The sequence below is a fragment of the Bufo gargarizans genome, chromosome 2, assembly GCF_014858855.1.
Source record: "Bufo gargarizans isolate SCDJY-AF-19 chromosome 2, ASM1485885v1, whole genome shotgun sequence".
NCBI classification, from domain to species: Eukaryota; Metazoa; Chordata; class Amphibia; order Anura; family Bufonidae; genus Bufo; species Bufo gargarizans.
Window position 1 is genome coordinate 520309655 of NC_058081.1, and position 16628 is coordinate 520326282.

Sequence of the window (16628 nt, forward strand, 5' to 3'; positions counted from 1 at the left end):
GAAAAATGTGACCTTGTTCTGAACTCATAAATGCTCTGAAAGAAAAGACACCATAGATCCAAAACAAGGCTTTAAAGCAGGGCTGCTCAACCTGCGGCCCTCCAGCTGTTGCAAAACTACAACTCCCAGCATGCCTGGACAGCCTACAGCTATCAATCAGGGCATGGTGGGAGTTGTAGTTTTACAACAGCTGGAGGGCCACAGGTTGAGCATCCCCGCTTTAAAGCGACCGACCATTGGACCACATTCTGCTGTCACAGAGAAAGACTACTCACAGCTTTGCTACTGGGCAAAAAGCATTGGTCCCCTTTGTAAAAATTCAGCAGGGGGTCGTCCAGACTGAAACATAAATCACCCCAGTCCACCAAAATCCATCAGGTTAACTGCCCATAGAGTGGAACTGCTGAAAGCAGGGCCAGTACAGTATACCACTAATACTTCTCACCATTTACTGCCAATGGGAAATATTCAATTTTTACATTCACAGGATGAAAACCTACCGACCTAGTCCTGCTAAAGGTGCATTCACAAAACAGTCTGTATTTTGACGTCCATGTTGCATCCGTTTTTTTGCAGACCCATTGTAAAAATGCCTATTCTTGGTCGCAAAACGGGGAAGAATAGGAAACGTTCTGTCTTTTTTGGGGGACTGTGGAATGGACAGACGGATGCAGACAGCATGGGCAACTATGTCCACATTTTTGGAAGCCCCATTAAAATGAATGGGTCTGCAAATATGGGGTTTGACAAAGATATTAGACACATTGGGGGAGATTGATGAAAACTGGTGTAAAGGAAAACTAGCTCGGGTCTATTCACACGTCCGTGTTTTGCGGAACGGGTGCAGACCCATTCATTTCATTGGGGCTGCAAAAGATGTGGACAGCACACAGTGTGCTGTCGGCATCCGTAGTTCTGTTCCTCGGCTCTGCAAAAAAGATAGGACATGCTCTATTTGTGGACCACAAAACTTGCAGATGTGTGACTAGACCCTTAGGCCAAGTTCACACTTCAGTTATTTGGTCAGTTAATTTAATCAGTTACTTGATCCAAAACCAGTAGTGACGCCTACACAGAGATCAGGAATAATGGAAAGATTTCCTCTTGTTCTGCGTTTTTCACCTCACAATAAGGGCTCATGTACACAAACAAATTTTCTTTCCTTGTCCGTTGCGTGTTTTGCAGAACATATGTGGATTCATTTCAATGGGTCCACAAAAAAAAATGGAAGTTACTCTGCATGCATTCTGTTTCTGTATGTCCGTTTCGTATAAAAATAGAACATGTGCTATTGTCTGCATTACGGAGAAGGATAGGACTGTTCTATTAGGGAGTAATCCATATTTTTTGCGGATCGCAAAATACATACGGTCGTGTGCATGAGCCCTAACTGATGAAAATAACTGAACAAATAACGGAAGTGCGAGTGTGGCCTTAGTTCCCCACAAGCGACCAATCAGATTCCATCTTTCATAGCTTTTGATAAATCTCCCCCATTCAGCTGTTATACCATGCGACCACCATGTAACAGGCAGCAACTTCTACTCTTTAGACTGTCAACAACGCAGCCGAAACCCAAAGACCTATTCATATTATTTCCTAACTGATTAGTTAGCTGCAGCAGAGGATCAGTCACAGGGAAACATCATCGCTTAAACCTCTCCCACGGGAAAGAACTTGCTGAAACTGCTAATTAAAATTGAAGGGATTAAGAAAAAAAATAAAATTTGCAGCAGAGTAATCTGGGACAGGAGAGGGAACATACAGGACAACATGTGCTGCTCAACCATAGGACAGTCAGAGGGTCTCACTAAGCCAATCAAAAAGGGGAAATCTGGTTTCACAATTTTGATGACCTGTCCAGGCCATCAGTATCACATACGATGAGGTCCAACTCCTGGCACTCCTCTGATCAGCTCTCTGAAGTGGCTGCGGCTCTCGTGGTGCGTCCTCTTCACTTTTTACCTGCATACAGTGTACACGGTTTAACAGCGTTTAACAATGTGACCGCTTAAAATAGCTGGTCTGCATTGGCAGTGGGAGTCAAACCCCCACCAAATTTATATTGATGACCCATCATCAACATCATGGAATCAGACAACCACTTTAAGGGGCGATCCAGTCTGATGCATAAGTAGTGTCATAACTGTATTCCGTCTTTCTGCTAGCGAATATAACTTTGTGCACTTTTTAGAGGTTGACAACTTGCTCAGGCCTAAGACTACTTTCACACTAGCGTTTTTCGGGTTCAGCAAAAACGCTTCCGTTACTGACAATACAACCGTCTGCATCCGTTATGAACGGATCCGGTTGTGTTATCTTTAACATTGCCAAGACGGATCAGTCATGAACTCCATTGAAAGTCAATGGAGGACGGATCCGTTTTCTATTGTGGCAGAGACAACAAATCCGTCCCCATTGTCTTGAATTGGAGGTCATGCCAGATCAGTCTTGCTCCGCATCCCAGGACAGAAAGTAAACTACAACATGTTGCGGTTTGCTCTCCGGTATGGGAACGCAACGCATTTTGGAGCCCAGTTCAGTTATGTCTCCACTGACAATGAATGGGGACAAAAACATTTTTTTCCCAGTATTGAGACCCCATGACGGATCTCAATACCGGAAAACCAAAACGCTAGTGTGAAAGTAGCCTAATACTTCTCACAGTAGATTGATTGTTACAATTGAATCCAATCTAAACCAGGGAAGGTCAACCTGCGGCTCTCCAGCTGTTGTAAAACTACAACTCCCACTATGCCCTGCTGTAGGCATGCTAGGAGATGTCGTTTTGCAACAGCTGGAGAGCCTCAGGTTGGCCATCCTTGAACTAAACAGTCTATATGGATACATTATATCTGCACTGATACATTGTAACAATCTATCAAGGCAGGAGTAGGCATTATGCTTCCATGTTTCACAGAAATCTCCCAAGAGCCACTGTGAAATGCCAGCTATTTGCATTCTGGGAAGCTCCATATACATACCAGGCACTGTGGAGGCATCTCATATCGTATTACTGAATCCATCCCCCTACAACACAGGAGCTCAGCTGGTTAGGGGAGTGCCTGCCCGCTAGCATGCTGAACTAGTTAAGGTCAATACAGGATAGGTAATGTATACACACACCCCGACTTCACCACCAGAATAGTGAGTGCAGCTCTGGAGTATAATACAAGATAAATAATATACGTATATGGTGATTCCACCAGCAGAATAATGATGATATACAGGATGCAAAGCAGGATCAGTATAGGATAAGTAATGTATAATATATTTAAAGGGAATTCCAGTTATAGCAAGTTCAGGCTATAACCCCTTCAGTACCAAGCCAATTTTCAACTTAAATCCCAGGCCGATTTTTGCAAATCTGACATGTGTCACTTTATGTGGTAATAACTTTGGAACACTTTTACTTATCCAAGCCATTCTGAGAGACTGTTTTCTCGTAACACATTGTACTTCACGACAGTGGTAAACTTAAGTCGATATATTTCATCTTTATTTACAAATAAAAAATTCACCAAAAATGTGGAAAAATTCTCAATTTTTGAAATTGTAATTTTTCTACTTTTAAAAACAGATAATTCCTCATAAAATAGTTATCAATCAACATTCCACGTATGTCTGCTTTATGTTGGCATCATTTTGTAAATGTCATTTTATTTTTAAGGACGTTAGAAGGCTTGAAGTTTAGAAGCTACACCCCTCAAATTATTCAAAACTTATGTTACAAACTCTGTTAACCTTTGAGGTGTTCCACAAGAATTAAAAGGAAAATGAAGGTGAAATTTCAAAATGTCACTTTTTTGGTAATTTATGTTAATTTTTTTTTCTTGAAACACAGCACGGATTAACAGCAAAATAAACCTTAATATATATTACTCTGATTCTGCAGTTTACAGAAATACCCCATATGCGGTGATACACTGCCCTATCGGCACGTGGCAGTGGTCAGAAGCGGCATATGGATTTTGGAGGCAGGTTTTGCTAGAATGTTTTTTTAGGCAACATTTTGTATTTGAAGAGACCCTGGAGTACCCCTATAGTAGAAACCCTCACAAAGTGACCCCATTTTGGAAACCATACCCCTTAAAGAAGATATTAAGGGTGGCACTGAGCACTTTGACCCCCTAATCGTTTTAAAGAATTTGGAAACACTTGGCTGTGAAAATGAAAAGTTTCATTTCTTCCAAGAGAATGTTGCTTTAGCCCCAAAATTTTCATTTTCCCAAAGGGTAACAGGAGAAAAAGCACCCCATAATTTGTTACCCATTTTCTCCTAAATACGGCAACAGCCCATATGTGGTGGTAAACTGCTGTGGGGGCTCATGGCAAGACTCAGAATGGAAAGAGCGTCATAAGGCTTTTGCAGCGCAGATTTTGATGGATTGGTTTACGGGTGCCATTGTTTTTAAGTGATTGTCTTAGGTGGCCTTGTGGGGTCTCATTTTTGGTAGGATGAGCGGATGTTTCCTTTGGTAGCATTTTAGGGTACATAAGACTTTTTGATCGCTTGGTATTACAATTTTTGTGAGGCAAGGTGAAAAACAATGGCTGATTTGGCATAGTTTTTTTCTTTTTATGGCGTTCACCTGACGGGGTGGATCATGTGATTTTTATAGAGCCGGTCGATATGGATGTGGCGATACTCAATATGTCTACTTTTCTCTTTTTCCCTTTTTTTTTACTTTATTTTGGGAAAAGGACGCTTTTTTTTCATTATTATTTGAAACTTTATTTTTATTACTTTTTTTTTCCACTTTTTTTTTGTCCCACTCAGGGACTTCAACTTTTGGGGGTCTGATTCCCTTTACAATGCATTACAATACTTCTGTATTGTCATGCATTGGCTGTAAGTGCATTACCACTGTAAAACACTTCAGCCTGCTTCCTGTGAGATCCTGGGGGCTGGATCTCACAGGCTCACACAGAAGGCAGCCACGAAGCCGAAGGAAGGCCTTGGGCTGCCGTCCAAGCCATTGGGTCCCCGTCACAGCAGTGCAGGGACTCTATGGATTTGTGATCCCATTTCCAGCACTGTACATGTACGGCGCTGGTATCCTATGGGTTAAAAGGGCTGTCTCATGAAGACAACATATGTTCACATGCCCTATTGGGGCATATGAACACCACAGAGGAGACCACCATCTAAAAGAATGGAGAGCTGGTCCCAGGGGTGGATTGGCCATAGACCTTACAGGGAAATTTCCTGGCCCAGGGGGCCGGCCAGTGAAAGTTTTTGGGGATGTATTTGGTGCTGCTGGCAGTATTTTGTGATGCACTGTGGTATTTGGCTCTGTTGGGCTGGTATAATTTGACACAATATGGTATTGCTGGCGTTGCCTTCCATCAATTTGGACCCAACTACAAAACGGGCCACTTTTAGTATTTTTTTTTTTTTTTCTACAGTGCTACTTTAAGTTCCCAGTCCGCCCCTAGCTGGTCTGTACAAGTTCTTCCCATTATGGCGGGCTCAAAAGCAGCAAGGAAAATGTCTAGATGGCAGTGGCTTCTTCCAGCAAAATCATCTGTTCAATGGAGTGGTAAAAATTAGACTTGTGGCGATCAGCTGATAGCCCAAGGGGTGGCATTTTAAAAGAGGTTGTCTCCTCAAAGACAACCCCTTTTTCTCTGTCAATACAGATCCCTGGGCACCCCCAGTAAACAGCTTAAAAGAATGATGCCCCCCATGTTACAGCCAAATGTAAACCGTGATGTCATAAGCGCTGCCTTGTGATGTCATATCCATGGAAAAATACTGTTCAATTTCTATTAAAAATAAAAAGTCCCAGAAATGCAGGAAGCTGCATGAACAGTGTGGGTGAGTGAGGGCAGCAGAACAACAAGTCTCAGTACGGAGGGTTCTGTTCTGCCTTGGTCCCAGAATTACACATGTAACTGTTTAACAGTTTGTTTAACGGCCCGAGTTTTGCCGGAGGTGGATTCATAAAACTCCTGCACTAATAAGTAGCATGTGCTTCACATGAGTGCTCACTAATGGCTGCAACATGAGAAGCAGCGGGAAGCCAGGTAGAGAATCAGGGTACTCAGAGTCAACTACATGGGATTATAGCCTCATGTACATGACTATCATGAACCTGCGTCCATAATACAGTGAGAAAAACCATCCTAAGCCATATTACCCAACCCTTCTCCATTACCAACCAATCCTGAATGAAATACAAGTCCGTATTGTTCTAGTTCCACCATCCCCCACCTTCCTGCTTACACTCGCCTACTGCTCTGCCGGAGTGTCAGTCTTCACTTCAGTTTCGGCATGAACCAGAGAGCTCCGATGAACCTGAATGTTGAATTGATGAATTGTTAAGAACAAAGGGGGGGGGGGGGGGGGGGAGATTTAGGAGAATGATTTGCTTCACCATTAATAGTAATTATCCAAGAGTAATCTTATTATCTGAAAGTAATGCTGAATCTGTGGCTGCAACGTGCAGATGTCAGACCTCCCAGAAAGGATTTTTGAGTCAATTAAACGCTAGAAACTGGTGGCATCACAAAAATGAAACATATGCTTTGAACATAGGAAAAGCAGTGAGCTTCTGATCTAGTTTCCAGCCCATAGATGCATTACACCAGGATCGAGCCCCGGCCCCGCAGCTCCACCTGATAAGATGGCTCCAGTTACTGCCTTAGTTCTTGTTAAAGGGGTTGGCCACTTTCTGGCTGTTGTACAACAGTGTGTACGTGAGAGGACTATATGCCACTTACTGGTAGCTTTTTTGATATTCTGTGCAGTTTTTTTTTAGATTTTAAAAGCCATGCCCCCTTGTTAGACAAATCTGCGCAATCCATATAGAGGTCCTGTCCATAAGAGGACTGCAGTTAGAGGGTTACGTGACAGACGCATCACTCAGCCAACTCCATTCAAATACACTGCACCTTCACTAAAATTCCCAACAGTGAAGTGCAGATGGCAAGTGCAATGTATCTGAGTGGAGGAGACATCACATGGAGGCGATTTGCCTGGACACATGACCCTCCATCAGCGGTCACCGTGTGGACAGCACAAAACACCTGACAAGCAAGTGTAGAAAATGACACAAATTAAACAAAAGTTGTAAGTAAGTGATTTATACATTAGGGGAAAAAAGAAAAAAAAAAAAAAAAAAAGAAAAAAAGGATGATACAAAAAACAAAACACACCGCTTGCTTGTATCCAGCAGAGTCCATTTTTTTACAATGGGAACTCTATGATGAACGGATACCACTGTATGGCAACAGTCTGAGGCATCCATTGAATGTATACGTTTTTGTATATGTTAAAGGGAGTCTGTCACCACAATTTGCCCTTATAGACTACTTACATACCACTATAGCATAACTATAGATTAGTTAAATGGTACCTTTTGCCTTTGTTTGGATGTTCACCAGGGGCAATAACTGAGTTTTATTCATATGTAAATGAGGGCTCGCAAGTGCCCAGGGACGGCGTTCGGGCTGTAAGTGCCCAGGCAGCTCGTCCGTCTTCTCACATAACCCCTCCCCAGCCTGTTGCTTGGCCCGCCCTGTAAGCCTCTTACGTCATCCAGTGTACTGGCCGATATCCCGCCCGCGCATGCGCACTGCATGGAATGATGCTGCTGCCCACAATGATCATCACAGTGCGCATGCGCGGGCGGGATATCGGCCAGTACACTGGATGACGTAAGAGGCTTACAGGGCGGGCCAAGCAACAGGCTGGGGAGGGGTTATGTGAGAAGAAGGAAGAGCGGCCTGGGCACTTACAGCCCGAACGCCGCCCCTGGGCACTTGCGAGCCCTCATTTACATATGCATAAAACTCAGTTTTTGCCCCTGGTGAACATCTAAACAAAAAGACAAAGGTACCGTTTGACTGATCTATAGTTATGCTACAGTGCTATGTAAGTGGTCTATAAGGGCAAATTGTGGTGACAGATTCCCTTTAAACAGATGAGAACAATGTAATATGAACCTAGCAGCCTTAGTGTCCTATAGTCATTAGTTAACAGTAACCAGTAAGTGCCAACCACTTTAATATATTACAGTCTAAGGGTGGGTTCACATTTTTTCCTATCCGTACAGTGGCATTCACCATAGTGGTGTTCACCATAGAGTTAAAAAGCTGAAAAGTGCTGCCATCTAATGGCAGGTCACACAAATGCTTTGCAATACCGGATCAGTCTTTCCGGTTGTAATCCGGAAAACGGATCCAGTATTTATTTTTTTTTCACAGGTTTAATGGTCTGCGCATGTGCGGACGTAAAGAACGGATCAGTTTTGCCGGAATACTTGGGGCCGGATCAGGCATTAATGCATTTCAATGGAAATTAATGCCGGACCTGGCATTCTGGCAAGTGTTCAGGATTTTTGGCCCGAGAGAAAACTGCAGCATGCTGTGGTATTTTCTCTGCCCAAAAAACATAAGAGGGACTGAACTGATGCATCCTGAACGGATTGCTCTCCATTCAGAATGCATTAGGATAAAACTGATCAGTTTTTTTCTGGTATTGAGCCCCTAGAACAGAACACCATACCGGAAAATAAAAACTCAAGTGTGAAAGTCCCCTTATGTGCATGATGAACTTCAAAATTCTCAAATGGAAAATAACCATTAAATCAGATGCTTGCGTTAACACCTTAAAAGGGGAATTTGTCCTGGGCAACCTTCCAGGAAGGTGCTACCGCACTGGCACCATTCAGTGGATGGGAGCTGGCACTTGATCCCAATATGGTACTAGGGTATTAGACTTTTTTTTTTTACCCTCACTTTGTCCGCCCAACCCCTCCTCCCCCCAACCCCCACCTCTTGAGCCTCCACCATGGCTGGATTACTGTAGACACTTACACTGGTAACTCTCCGGTAGATCTGCGCAGCATTTTGGCACTCGGAGTAGGGGTATTCAGAAGTGGCCATCTCAAGCATGCACATCCCGAATGCATACACATCTACGGACTCATCGTATTTCTCCTCATACATCTCAGGCGCCATGAACTCAGGGGTACCTTAAATTAAAAGGAACGATTCAGACTCTAAATTTTCTCATACTTTCGAGCAGGATTCTGGAGACGCTACTCACCACGATAGCGTTCGGGACAGAAGACCTGTGAGAAAGACATAGTGGGGGCAAAGAAAAAAAAAAAAAAAAAAAGGAAAAAAAAGAGGAGGAAAGCTTCTTAGTTACTCTGTAAAGAAAATTCTATTTAGACGTCTTCCATTGCAAGGCCTTATAACGAGGGATGGTGATCGTAGGAGTATGACTTGCTAGACCAAAAAATACAAGTGCAAAAAAGATGCCGCTTCTCTCATGTTAAGATTATGGCGACGTTAGTATTAGTTTTCTTCAATCACCAAGTAAATGGATAGATGCTTGTGACCTGCTACATGTGCTACAAAACAGCAAAGCACAATAGGAGTCTTCTACCTGTACATACCTTGAGGACAGCGCCACCTGCTGTTGGAAGGAAGAATAGTCAGTTAGTCACACAACTTTCCATTCACCTGGGTGAGCTGTATGCAGGAGGAGGAAACCTTGCAATGGAAAACTGCCACGAGTCCAGGTAGCAGCACTAAGTACAATGCATTGGAAAACTGAAACTGCTTTCTCAGAGGGGAAGAGGAAAACTCCCAAACTCACCAGATACCTTCTCTTCATATACTTACTGTGTAAACTGCAGTACACACTAATAAATGGCCTACTGCAGCCAATTATGGTGAGCTCATGGCCTACAGGCAAGAAAAACACTTAAATACAGAGAGGTTGTCAGGATCGAGCTTCATAACCAGGTAAGTAGAGAAGCTGTGGGGGATCCGGGGACATATGAGAGGAGGTAAAAGGTCAGGGTTGGTCTATATGAGGGGGGAAATGTTTCAGCCACCCTGGAAAGGAAGCGTTAAGACCTGCCAAAAACTAGATGAGGACCACCTGCTACTCTATTATTTCCAGGCATATAGGTTGGCATATGCTGCCCTGGTACAATCAGAAACGACCACTGTCACGTGTTGAAGACTGGACCCAGTAAAACCACCTTTAGCCCACAACATCTGTAGGAATAAGCATTTACCACGGATTTAAGTTGGGAATCATTTAAAGAAACACATACATCTGCCACGATGTATGTGTGGCGCCCTCTATAGGATGCGTGTGAACAGCAGACCTCAAAGGGTCAGCTCCAGCATTAACGTGTCGAATCTTGCTCAGTGCCCACTGTGACTTGTAGCTGAAAGGGGTAATTACCAGCCCTGCCTTCCACGAGACAAAGCAGATCAGACTGAGCAGAAGAGTAAGGCAAATACAATGTGAGAATCTGTATTAGTACCCCAGCAGGCCAGGCAATCTACTGGACCTACCTATGACACTCTTGGCAAAGGACGCTCTCTTCAAGGTGGCCAGCCCCAGGTCTCCGATCTTCACAGAGCCGGTGGGGCCAGTAATGAAAATGTTGTCGCATTTCAAGTCTCTGTGAATGATAGGGGGGGTCCGAGTGTGCAGGAACTGCAGCCCTTTCAGGATCTGACGGCACCAGCTGCGCAGGACCTTCAGCTTCATCACCTTGAACCTCTTCAGATATCTAAAGCAGAAAAGAAATGTTCATGACCAAGCGGCACAAACTAGACTTAATGTTCTGACATTAAGTTTGCTTTAAAAAGGGTTTTCCCACCATAGTCTGATGGCACACTCCCCAATCCTCAGAACTAAGGGGCCAAGGCAGGGGTCCCAGATGTCAGACCCTTACTGATCATAACATGCTGATACATTGTCATATAGGAACTACTTAATAGGAGGTATTATGTGAATTATGCTTAATCATATCACATATACCTTGATTACATCCGCTGGAAGAAAGAAGAGATCTTCAAGGGCATCTGTCAGCAGATTTGTACCTATGAAACTGGCTGACCTGTTACATGTGCGCTTGGCAGCTGATCCCAGGTTCATATGTGCCCGCATTGCTGAGAAATATGAGGTTTTTATTTATGTAAATGAGCCTCTAGGAGCAATGGGGGCGTTGCCATTACTCCTAGAGGCTCAGCTCTCTCGGTAACTGCCGCGCACACTCTGCACTTTGATGGATAGGGCCAGGCAGTGAAAACATCAAACCTGCCTGGCCCTGTGAATTAAAGTGCAGAGGGTGCGGCAATTACAGAGAGCGGAGCCTCTAGGTGTAACGGCAACGCCCCCGTTGCTCCTATGGGTTCATTAGCATATATTAAAACATTTTTCTCAGCAATGTGGGCACATATGAACATGGGACCAGCACAGATGCCTTCAGCTGCCAAGTGCACATGTAGCAGCTCAGCCAGTGTCACAGGTACAAAACTTCAGTTCTAAACCTTTAGTTCTGAATTGATTACATTTCATTTCCATGTAACTGGAAGACCCTTCAATGTTCAAATTAAGGACTTAAACAAACAGCGGCTCCATATCCAAATGCACAGTTGACCCCTGCAGCCGTCACCTATACATCAAGTGGCAGAGTCCTGGCTAACCGGTGACATTGCTATTAGCATCAGTATGGGCTGACATTAACATCAAGCAGGAAAACTGAGAACAAAGACTGATAAAAATATGTTAGACGTGGGCACTGCATGTGGCACTCAGGCAAGGAGGCACCCAGCTCTAAACCAACATGTCATGCTTATTCATCACCAGTGACATGGTCTCTTGCCTACAGAGAGCATTTGATATATACCAACAAAATAACGTAAAAGAGCAGGAAGATGCCAAGTTTTGGGAGATAAGATCATAAGATCTTGGCACCTAGACTCAAGGAATTTAGAACTGCAGATATACAAAATAAGGGTCCATTCACACGTCCATGTGTGTTTTGCAGATCCGCAAAACACGGACACTGGCAATGTGCGTTCCTCATTTTGCAGACCGCACATCGCTGGCACTTATAGAAAATGCCTTTTGTCTGCAATTGCGGACAAGAATAGGACATGTTCTATTTTTTTTGCGGATCTGGAAGTGCGGATTCGCAACTTTGGATAGCACATTCTGGCCACATTGAAAATGAATGGGTCCCCATGTGTTCCGCAAAATTGCAGAACGGATGCGGACCCATTTTGCGGATGTGTAAATGGACCCTTACTTATGCTTTGTTCTCTTTAAGTCAGTGTTGACTATGGTTCAGGCATTCTTTTCACTAAGGCCTCATGCACACGCTCCGTTTGGCATCCGCGATCATTGTTTCCAGTCCGTGAAAATGACCTGTCCTATTTTTTCATGGACAACGGTTCACGGACCCGTTCAAGTCAATGGGTCAGTGAAAAATCACGGCTGCACACAAGATTGTCATCCACGTCCGTGATCTGTGTCCGTTTTTTCTTATAATTTCAAAGGCAAACTTGACTTAGATTTTTATTTTATTTTTTCATTTTTCATGTCTGTGGATCCTCTAAAAATCAAGGAAGACCCACGGAAGAAAAAACGGACACGGATCACGGAACAACGGAAACCGTTTTGTACGGACCACAAAAAAAAAAAAACGTCCATGTGCATGAGGCCTAAACCAGAAGATCAGAATGAAGAATGCTGAATGGAAACTGGTGTATGGTCATGCTTTGGCACTTCCTGAAGAAGATAAAGTAACTAGCGATACATTTTTTTTTACATGATTGATGTCATAAATTGACCACTCATTCTGCCATTTGCAGGTCACCGCGCCGACATCAGAAAGATATATACGAGCTGGTACACAATGGTCAGGGTTCGGCCATCATTGTTCAAGCTGATGGCTTCACAATGGTCGTGCTTACACTGTGCGGGTGTCATGTGATCTGCGTCATCCAAGATTTTCATTCGCCACGGCCCAAAAATGTTCAAGTGGTAGTTCCTAGTGGTGCCCAGCAGGGGGAGCCTGTGCATTTCTCAATATAGGGAAAAGCAGCAGATGACAGAGTAATGATGGACGATCTGACAATGAGCAAGCTTACTGTCCTGAATTCCCAGCATTCTTTCCCTGTGTGCAGACCTCAAAACGCACAAAGCAAAAGGGCTGAAACCACCCATTTCCTTCTAAACTTCCTGCTGTCCCAGACCGACACCCCCTACTCTCTCCCCAGGGATGAAACCGATTCTCTCCTCATAGTACCCTACTCAGGAATTTCTTTGTACAACATGCAGGCCATGAAGAACTGCAGGAGCCAGGAATACAGATTCGGAGCAATCCATCGGACAAAACAGTGTCGCTCTTTACACAAGTCTGTTAGTAATTTCTGCAGCTTGTGTGGAGCCAAAAAAAAAAAAAAAGATACACCGTGCAAGAGGAGCGGCCGCCTGGAGCCCACCGAGTATCTGATATGTCAGTGGAAATTTCCTTCATGTATTAACCACACTAAATCGGCTTAGCCTCATTCTGCAATACACAGATCGCAAACCGTAGGAACACAATAAATGGGGTGCGCCAAAGTGTACACATATGCACACCAAGTGAATGTCATTAACATATTAAAAGGGGCCTTCTGCATTTATTGTAGGTGTTCCTTCCCTGAACTTTAATGGAGCTTCCTAGATGTGAAAATTTCCAACTGCAACGGCAAAGCAGAGGACATTCACTTTAAATATTGAGGTGCCCCCCACCCCAACCCTTTAAATCTACTGGATGGAGACAGATTAGACGGGAGTAATTCTCGCAGGTCACGAGTAGGTACAAACTATAGGGCGCTGTCTTCCTTTGTCTAGTCTGGAATTTAGAGAAGTTCAGATGTAGCAGCATGAAAGCTGGGTCATGTCCTAGGGACGTCAGATGTAATAGCATTATCCTAATGGAATCATCACAAACGGGGACGCCGCACACAGGTCTGCTCTCTCTGCAGGAACAATATTCCATGCACATTTCTTAAAGGGCTACATCCAAGGGGCTCCACAGAATGCAGGACTTACCACAAATGCATTGATCTGGTCAATCCTATCCTGCACGTATGTGCCGCTTCCCACAATTCAGTGCAGTTTACAGGTCCTATAGCTCTGTTCATTGTAATCTTTTTCAAGAACTGCATGCTAAAACAACAGTGCAGACTGACAAAGATCAATACAAATTTTGGGGGTGAGGTGGCACAGTAGCTCTTAACGTGTAACAAACCTTTACTATAACTTTATTTTACACTATTCTAAATGCCCTAAAACTCATTTTTGTAATGTACCATTTGATTCGCTTTTTTGCTGCCAAAATAGGCACCCAATGTTCAGGGTGTGTATAGCATTTAAAGGGGTTATCCAAGAGTTAGGGCTCAGGCACACAAACGTATTTTCTTTCTGTGCTAGTTTCATTTTTTTTTTTTTTTTTTTTTGCAGACCGTATTCGGAACCACTCACTTCAACGGGGCCGCAAAAAACGGAAGTTACTCTGTGTGCATTCCGCAACAAAAACAGAACACGTCCTATTATTGTCCACATAACAGACAAGGATAGGACTGTTCTAAGATAAGATGCCTTTATTGTCACTGTACAATACAATGAAATGTTTGGAGCAATCCTAGATGCCATGGACAGAGGAACAATAAGAAATTGGCATCTACATGGAGAGCTCCAGGCTGCTGCATCCATTCTACTAGGGGCCAGCTGTTCCATTCCGCAAAATACAGAATTCACACAGAAGTCATCCGTATTTTTTGCAGATCATGATCTGCTGCAAACAATAATAAAAAAAAAAAAATGAAATCTCAATTGCCCAATGAACTAGCGCTACAGGTATTCCTACAATAATCGGCTGGAGAATAGCCTGGTGTTATACAGGCTTTACTGATCATCAGGTACCTATTTTGGCATAAAGCAGCAAGTCAATAACTATAGTACAATCCAAAAATTAGTTTTAGGGCATTTTGAATAAAGTTCTATATTAATCCTGCTACTTACGTCTTCAGAGTCCCCGAGGTCATCAGCTCAGTAACCAATACAATGCACTTTTTTCCCTTCAGGGTAGACTCCCAGGAATCATAGAAGCGGACGATATTCGGATGCTGAAGACCCTTGAGCATCCCAGCTTCCTCCTTGAAGCGCTGACGTTCAGACTTGGATAACTTACGGTCCTGCAAGGGTAAGAAGGAAAAAAAAAAAAAAAAAGAGCAACTTTAACTTTTGACTGCAAACACAAGGTGGGGAAGCCATGTCTGGAAGTAAAGACGGCATGATGAACGACATGCTGCATTCACTGGATTAAATAACCAGTCCAGTGCACCTTTAAAGGGCATCCGTCAGCAGATCTGTACCTATGAGACTGGCTGACCACATGTGCACTTGGCAGCTGAAGGCATCTGTTTTGGTCTCATGTTCATATGTGGCCGCATTGGTGAGAAAAATGATAGTATATATGCAAATGAGCCTCTAGGTGCAATTGGGGTGTTACCATTACTCCTAGAGGCTCTGCTCTCTCTGGTTTGACTTTGAGGGTCACTTTGGTCATTTTACCTTTTCGTTCACAAACAGAACATCCTCAGAGATTGTGGTGGCTCACTCGGATGCTGAGCCAATGTAAGGACTACCTGGGCAGGGACTCGGCCGTGGGACAAGTAGTGCGACTGACAAGTGCTTGACCTGCCCCGATATGCACAATCAGACATCCTCTTTTCCACATTTTTGTTTTTGTTCTTAGCAAAACCGTCTAATCGCCTTCCCTGAAGATGAGCCGATGTCATTTGACTGCCAGCTCCATTACATGTAACGCTGGTTGCATCAAGCAGGTCAGAAATAGAAGCCATTATACATCTGGAATAGAAAATTACCAGGCAGGGAGCAGTCATCAGTACTGACCAATGTCCACGCAACAGGCGCTCAAGCCCAAACCTGACAAGACTCAAGAATTGCCTAAAAAAGAAAATTCTCACCAAAATTTTGCAGAAATGACATCTACGGTAACTTAAAAGAAGCTGCCAGAAAAGCAGTGGGAGCAGGGGGAATACAATCCCAATACACCAAGTCTCCATTTCTCAAACAGCCTTGATTACACATTTCCTACTGTTCTCTATTTACAGCTCCTATGCAGACCTATGCACCTTGGTGGGAACAAACCCTGTGCAGTTCTTAGTAACCTACAGTCATCAAGTGCCCTGCAGTATCCGACTACGCGGGGCTTAGGGTGGGTTCACATGTTTTATGCCTCCGTTTGAGGTATACCGGTAAGTTAGATAAAAAGGATACAAAAACGCACCACACCACGTTCTTGTATCCTGCAGAGCCTGATAAAAAAAAATAAAAAATACATAAATGAATATAATATATTTACAATGGAACTCTATGGTGAACGTATGGCACTGTATGGCAATTGGCCAATAAAAAAAGATGCACCTTTAAGTGAAACTCTACTTTTAAGTTCTGCGAATCACACACATGGGGGTAGCCATCAGTTTAGCTCAACCCCATGTGACAAAACTTTGCTCTAACTGTTAAATGTGGATTTGCTGCAGATTTCACACTATACACTGCAAATGGTGACATCCGCAGCATAAAGTCACATCTGGCAGATTTAAAATCCGCAGCGAGAAGTCATGAAGTCTCATCCACTCTGCTGCTAGCGAAACCGCTTGGGATTTTCTGCTTGAAATTTCACTGTGAAAAACTAGCAGCTTATCCACCCTATGGAAACATACCCTAACTGTTATCTGAACACCCACAGCGCACTGCACCTTGGTAACTGGGGTGAGGATTATTT

At 43.6% G+C, this 16628-nt stretch overlaps 1 protein-coding gene across 7 annotated transcripts in view; it reads right to left on the minus strand.

The window, feature by feature from the left end:
* Nucleotides 1-16628, minus strand: part of WNK1 (WNK lysine deficient protein kinase 1) — a 125453-nt gene that overhangs the window by 60740 nt on the left and 48085 nt on the right. For all 7 annotated transcript variants that reach the window (XM_044281384.1, XM_044281385.1, XM_044281383.1 and 4 more), the window contains exons 2-4: nt 14837-15009; nt 10327-10547; nt 8824-8981 (exon numbers count right to left, since the gene is read on the minus strand). In XM_044281384.1, coding sequence (XP_044137319.1) covers nt 8824-8981; nt 10327-10547; nt 14837-15009 — 552 coding nt within the window. The remainder of the gene's footprint in view (nt 1-8823; nt 8982-10326; nt 10548-14836; nt 15010-16628) is intronic.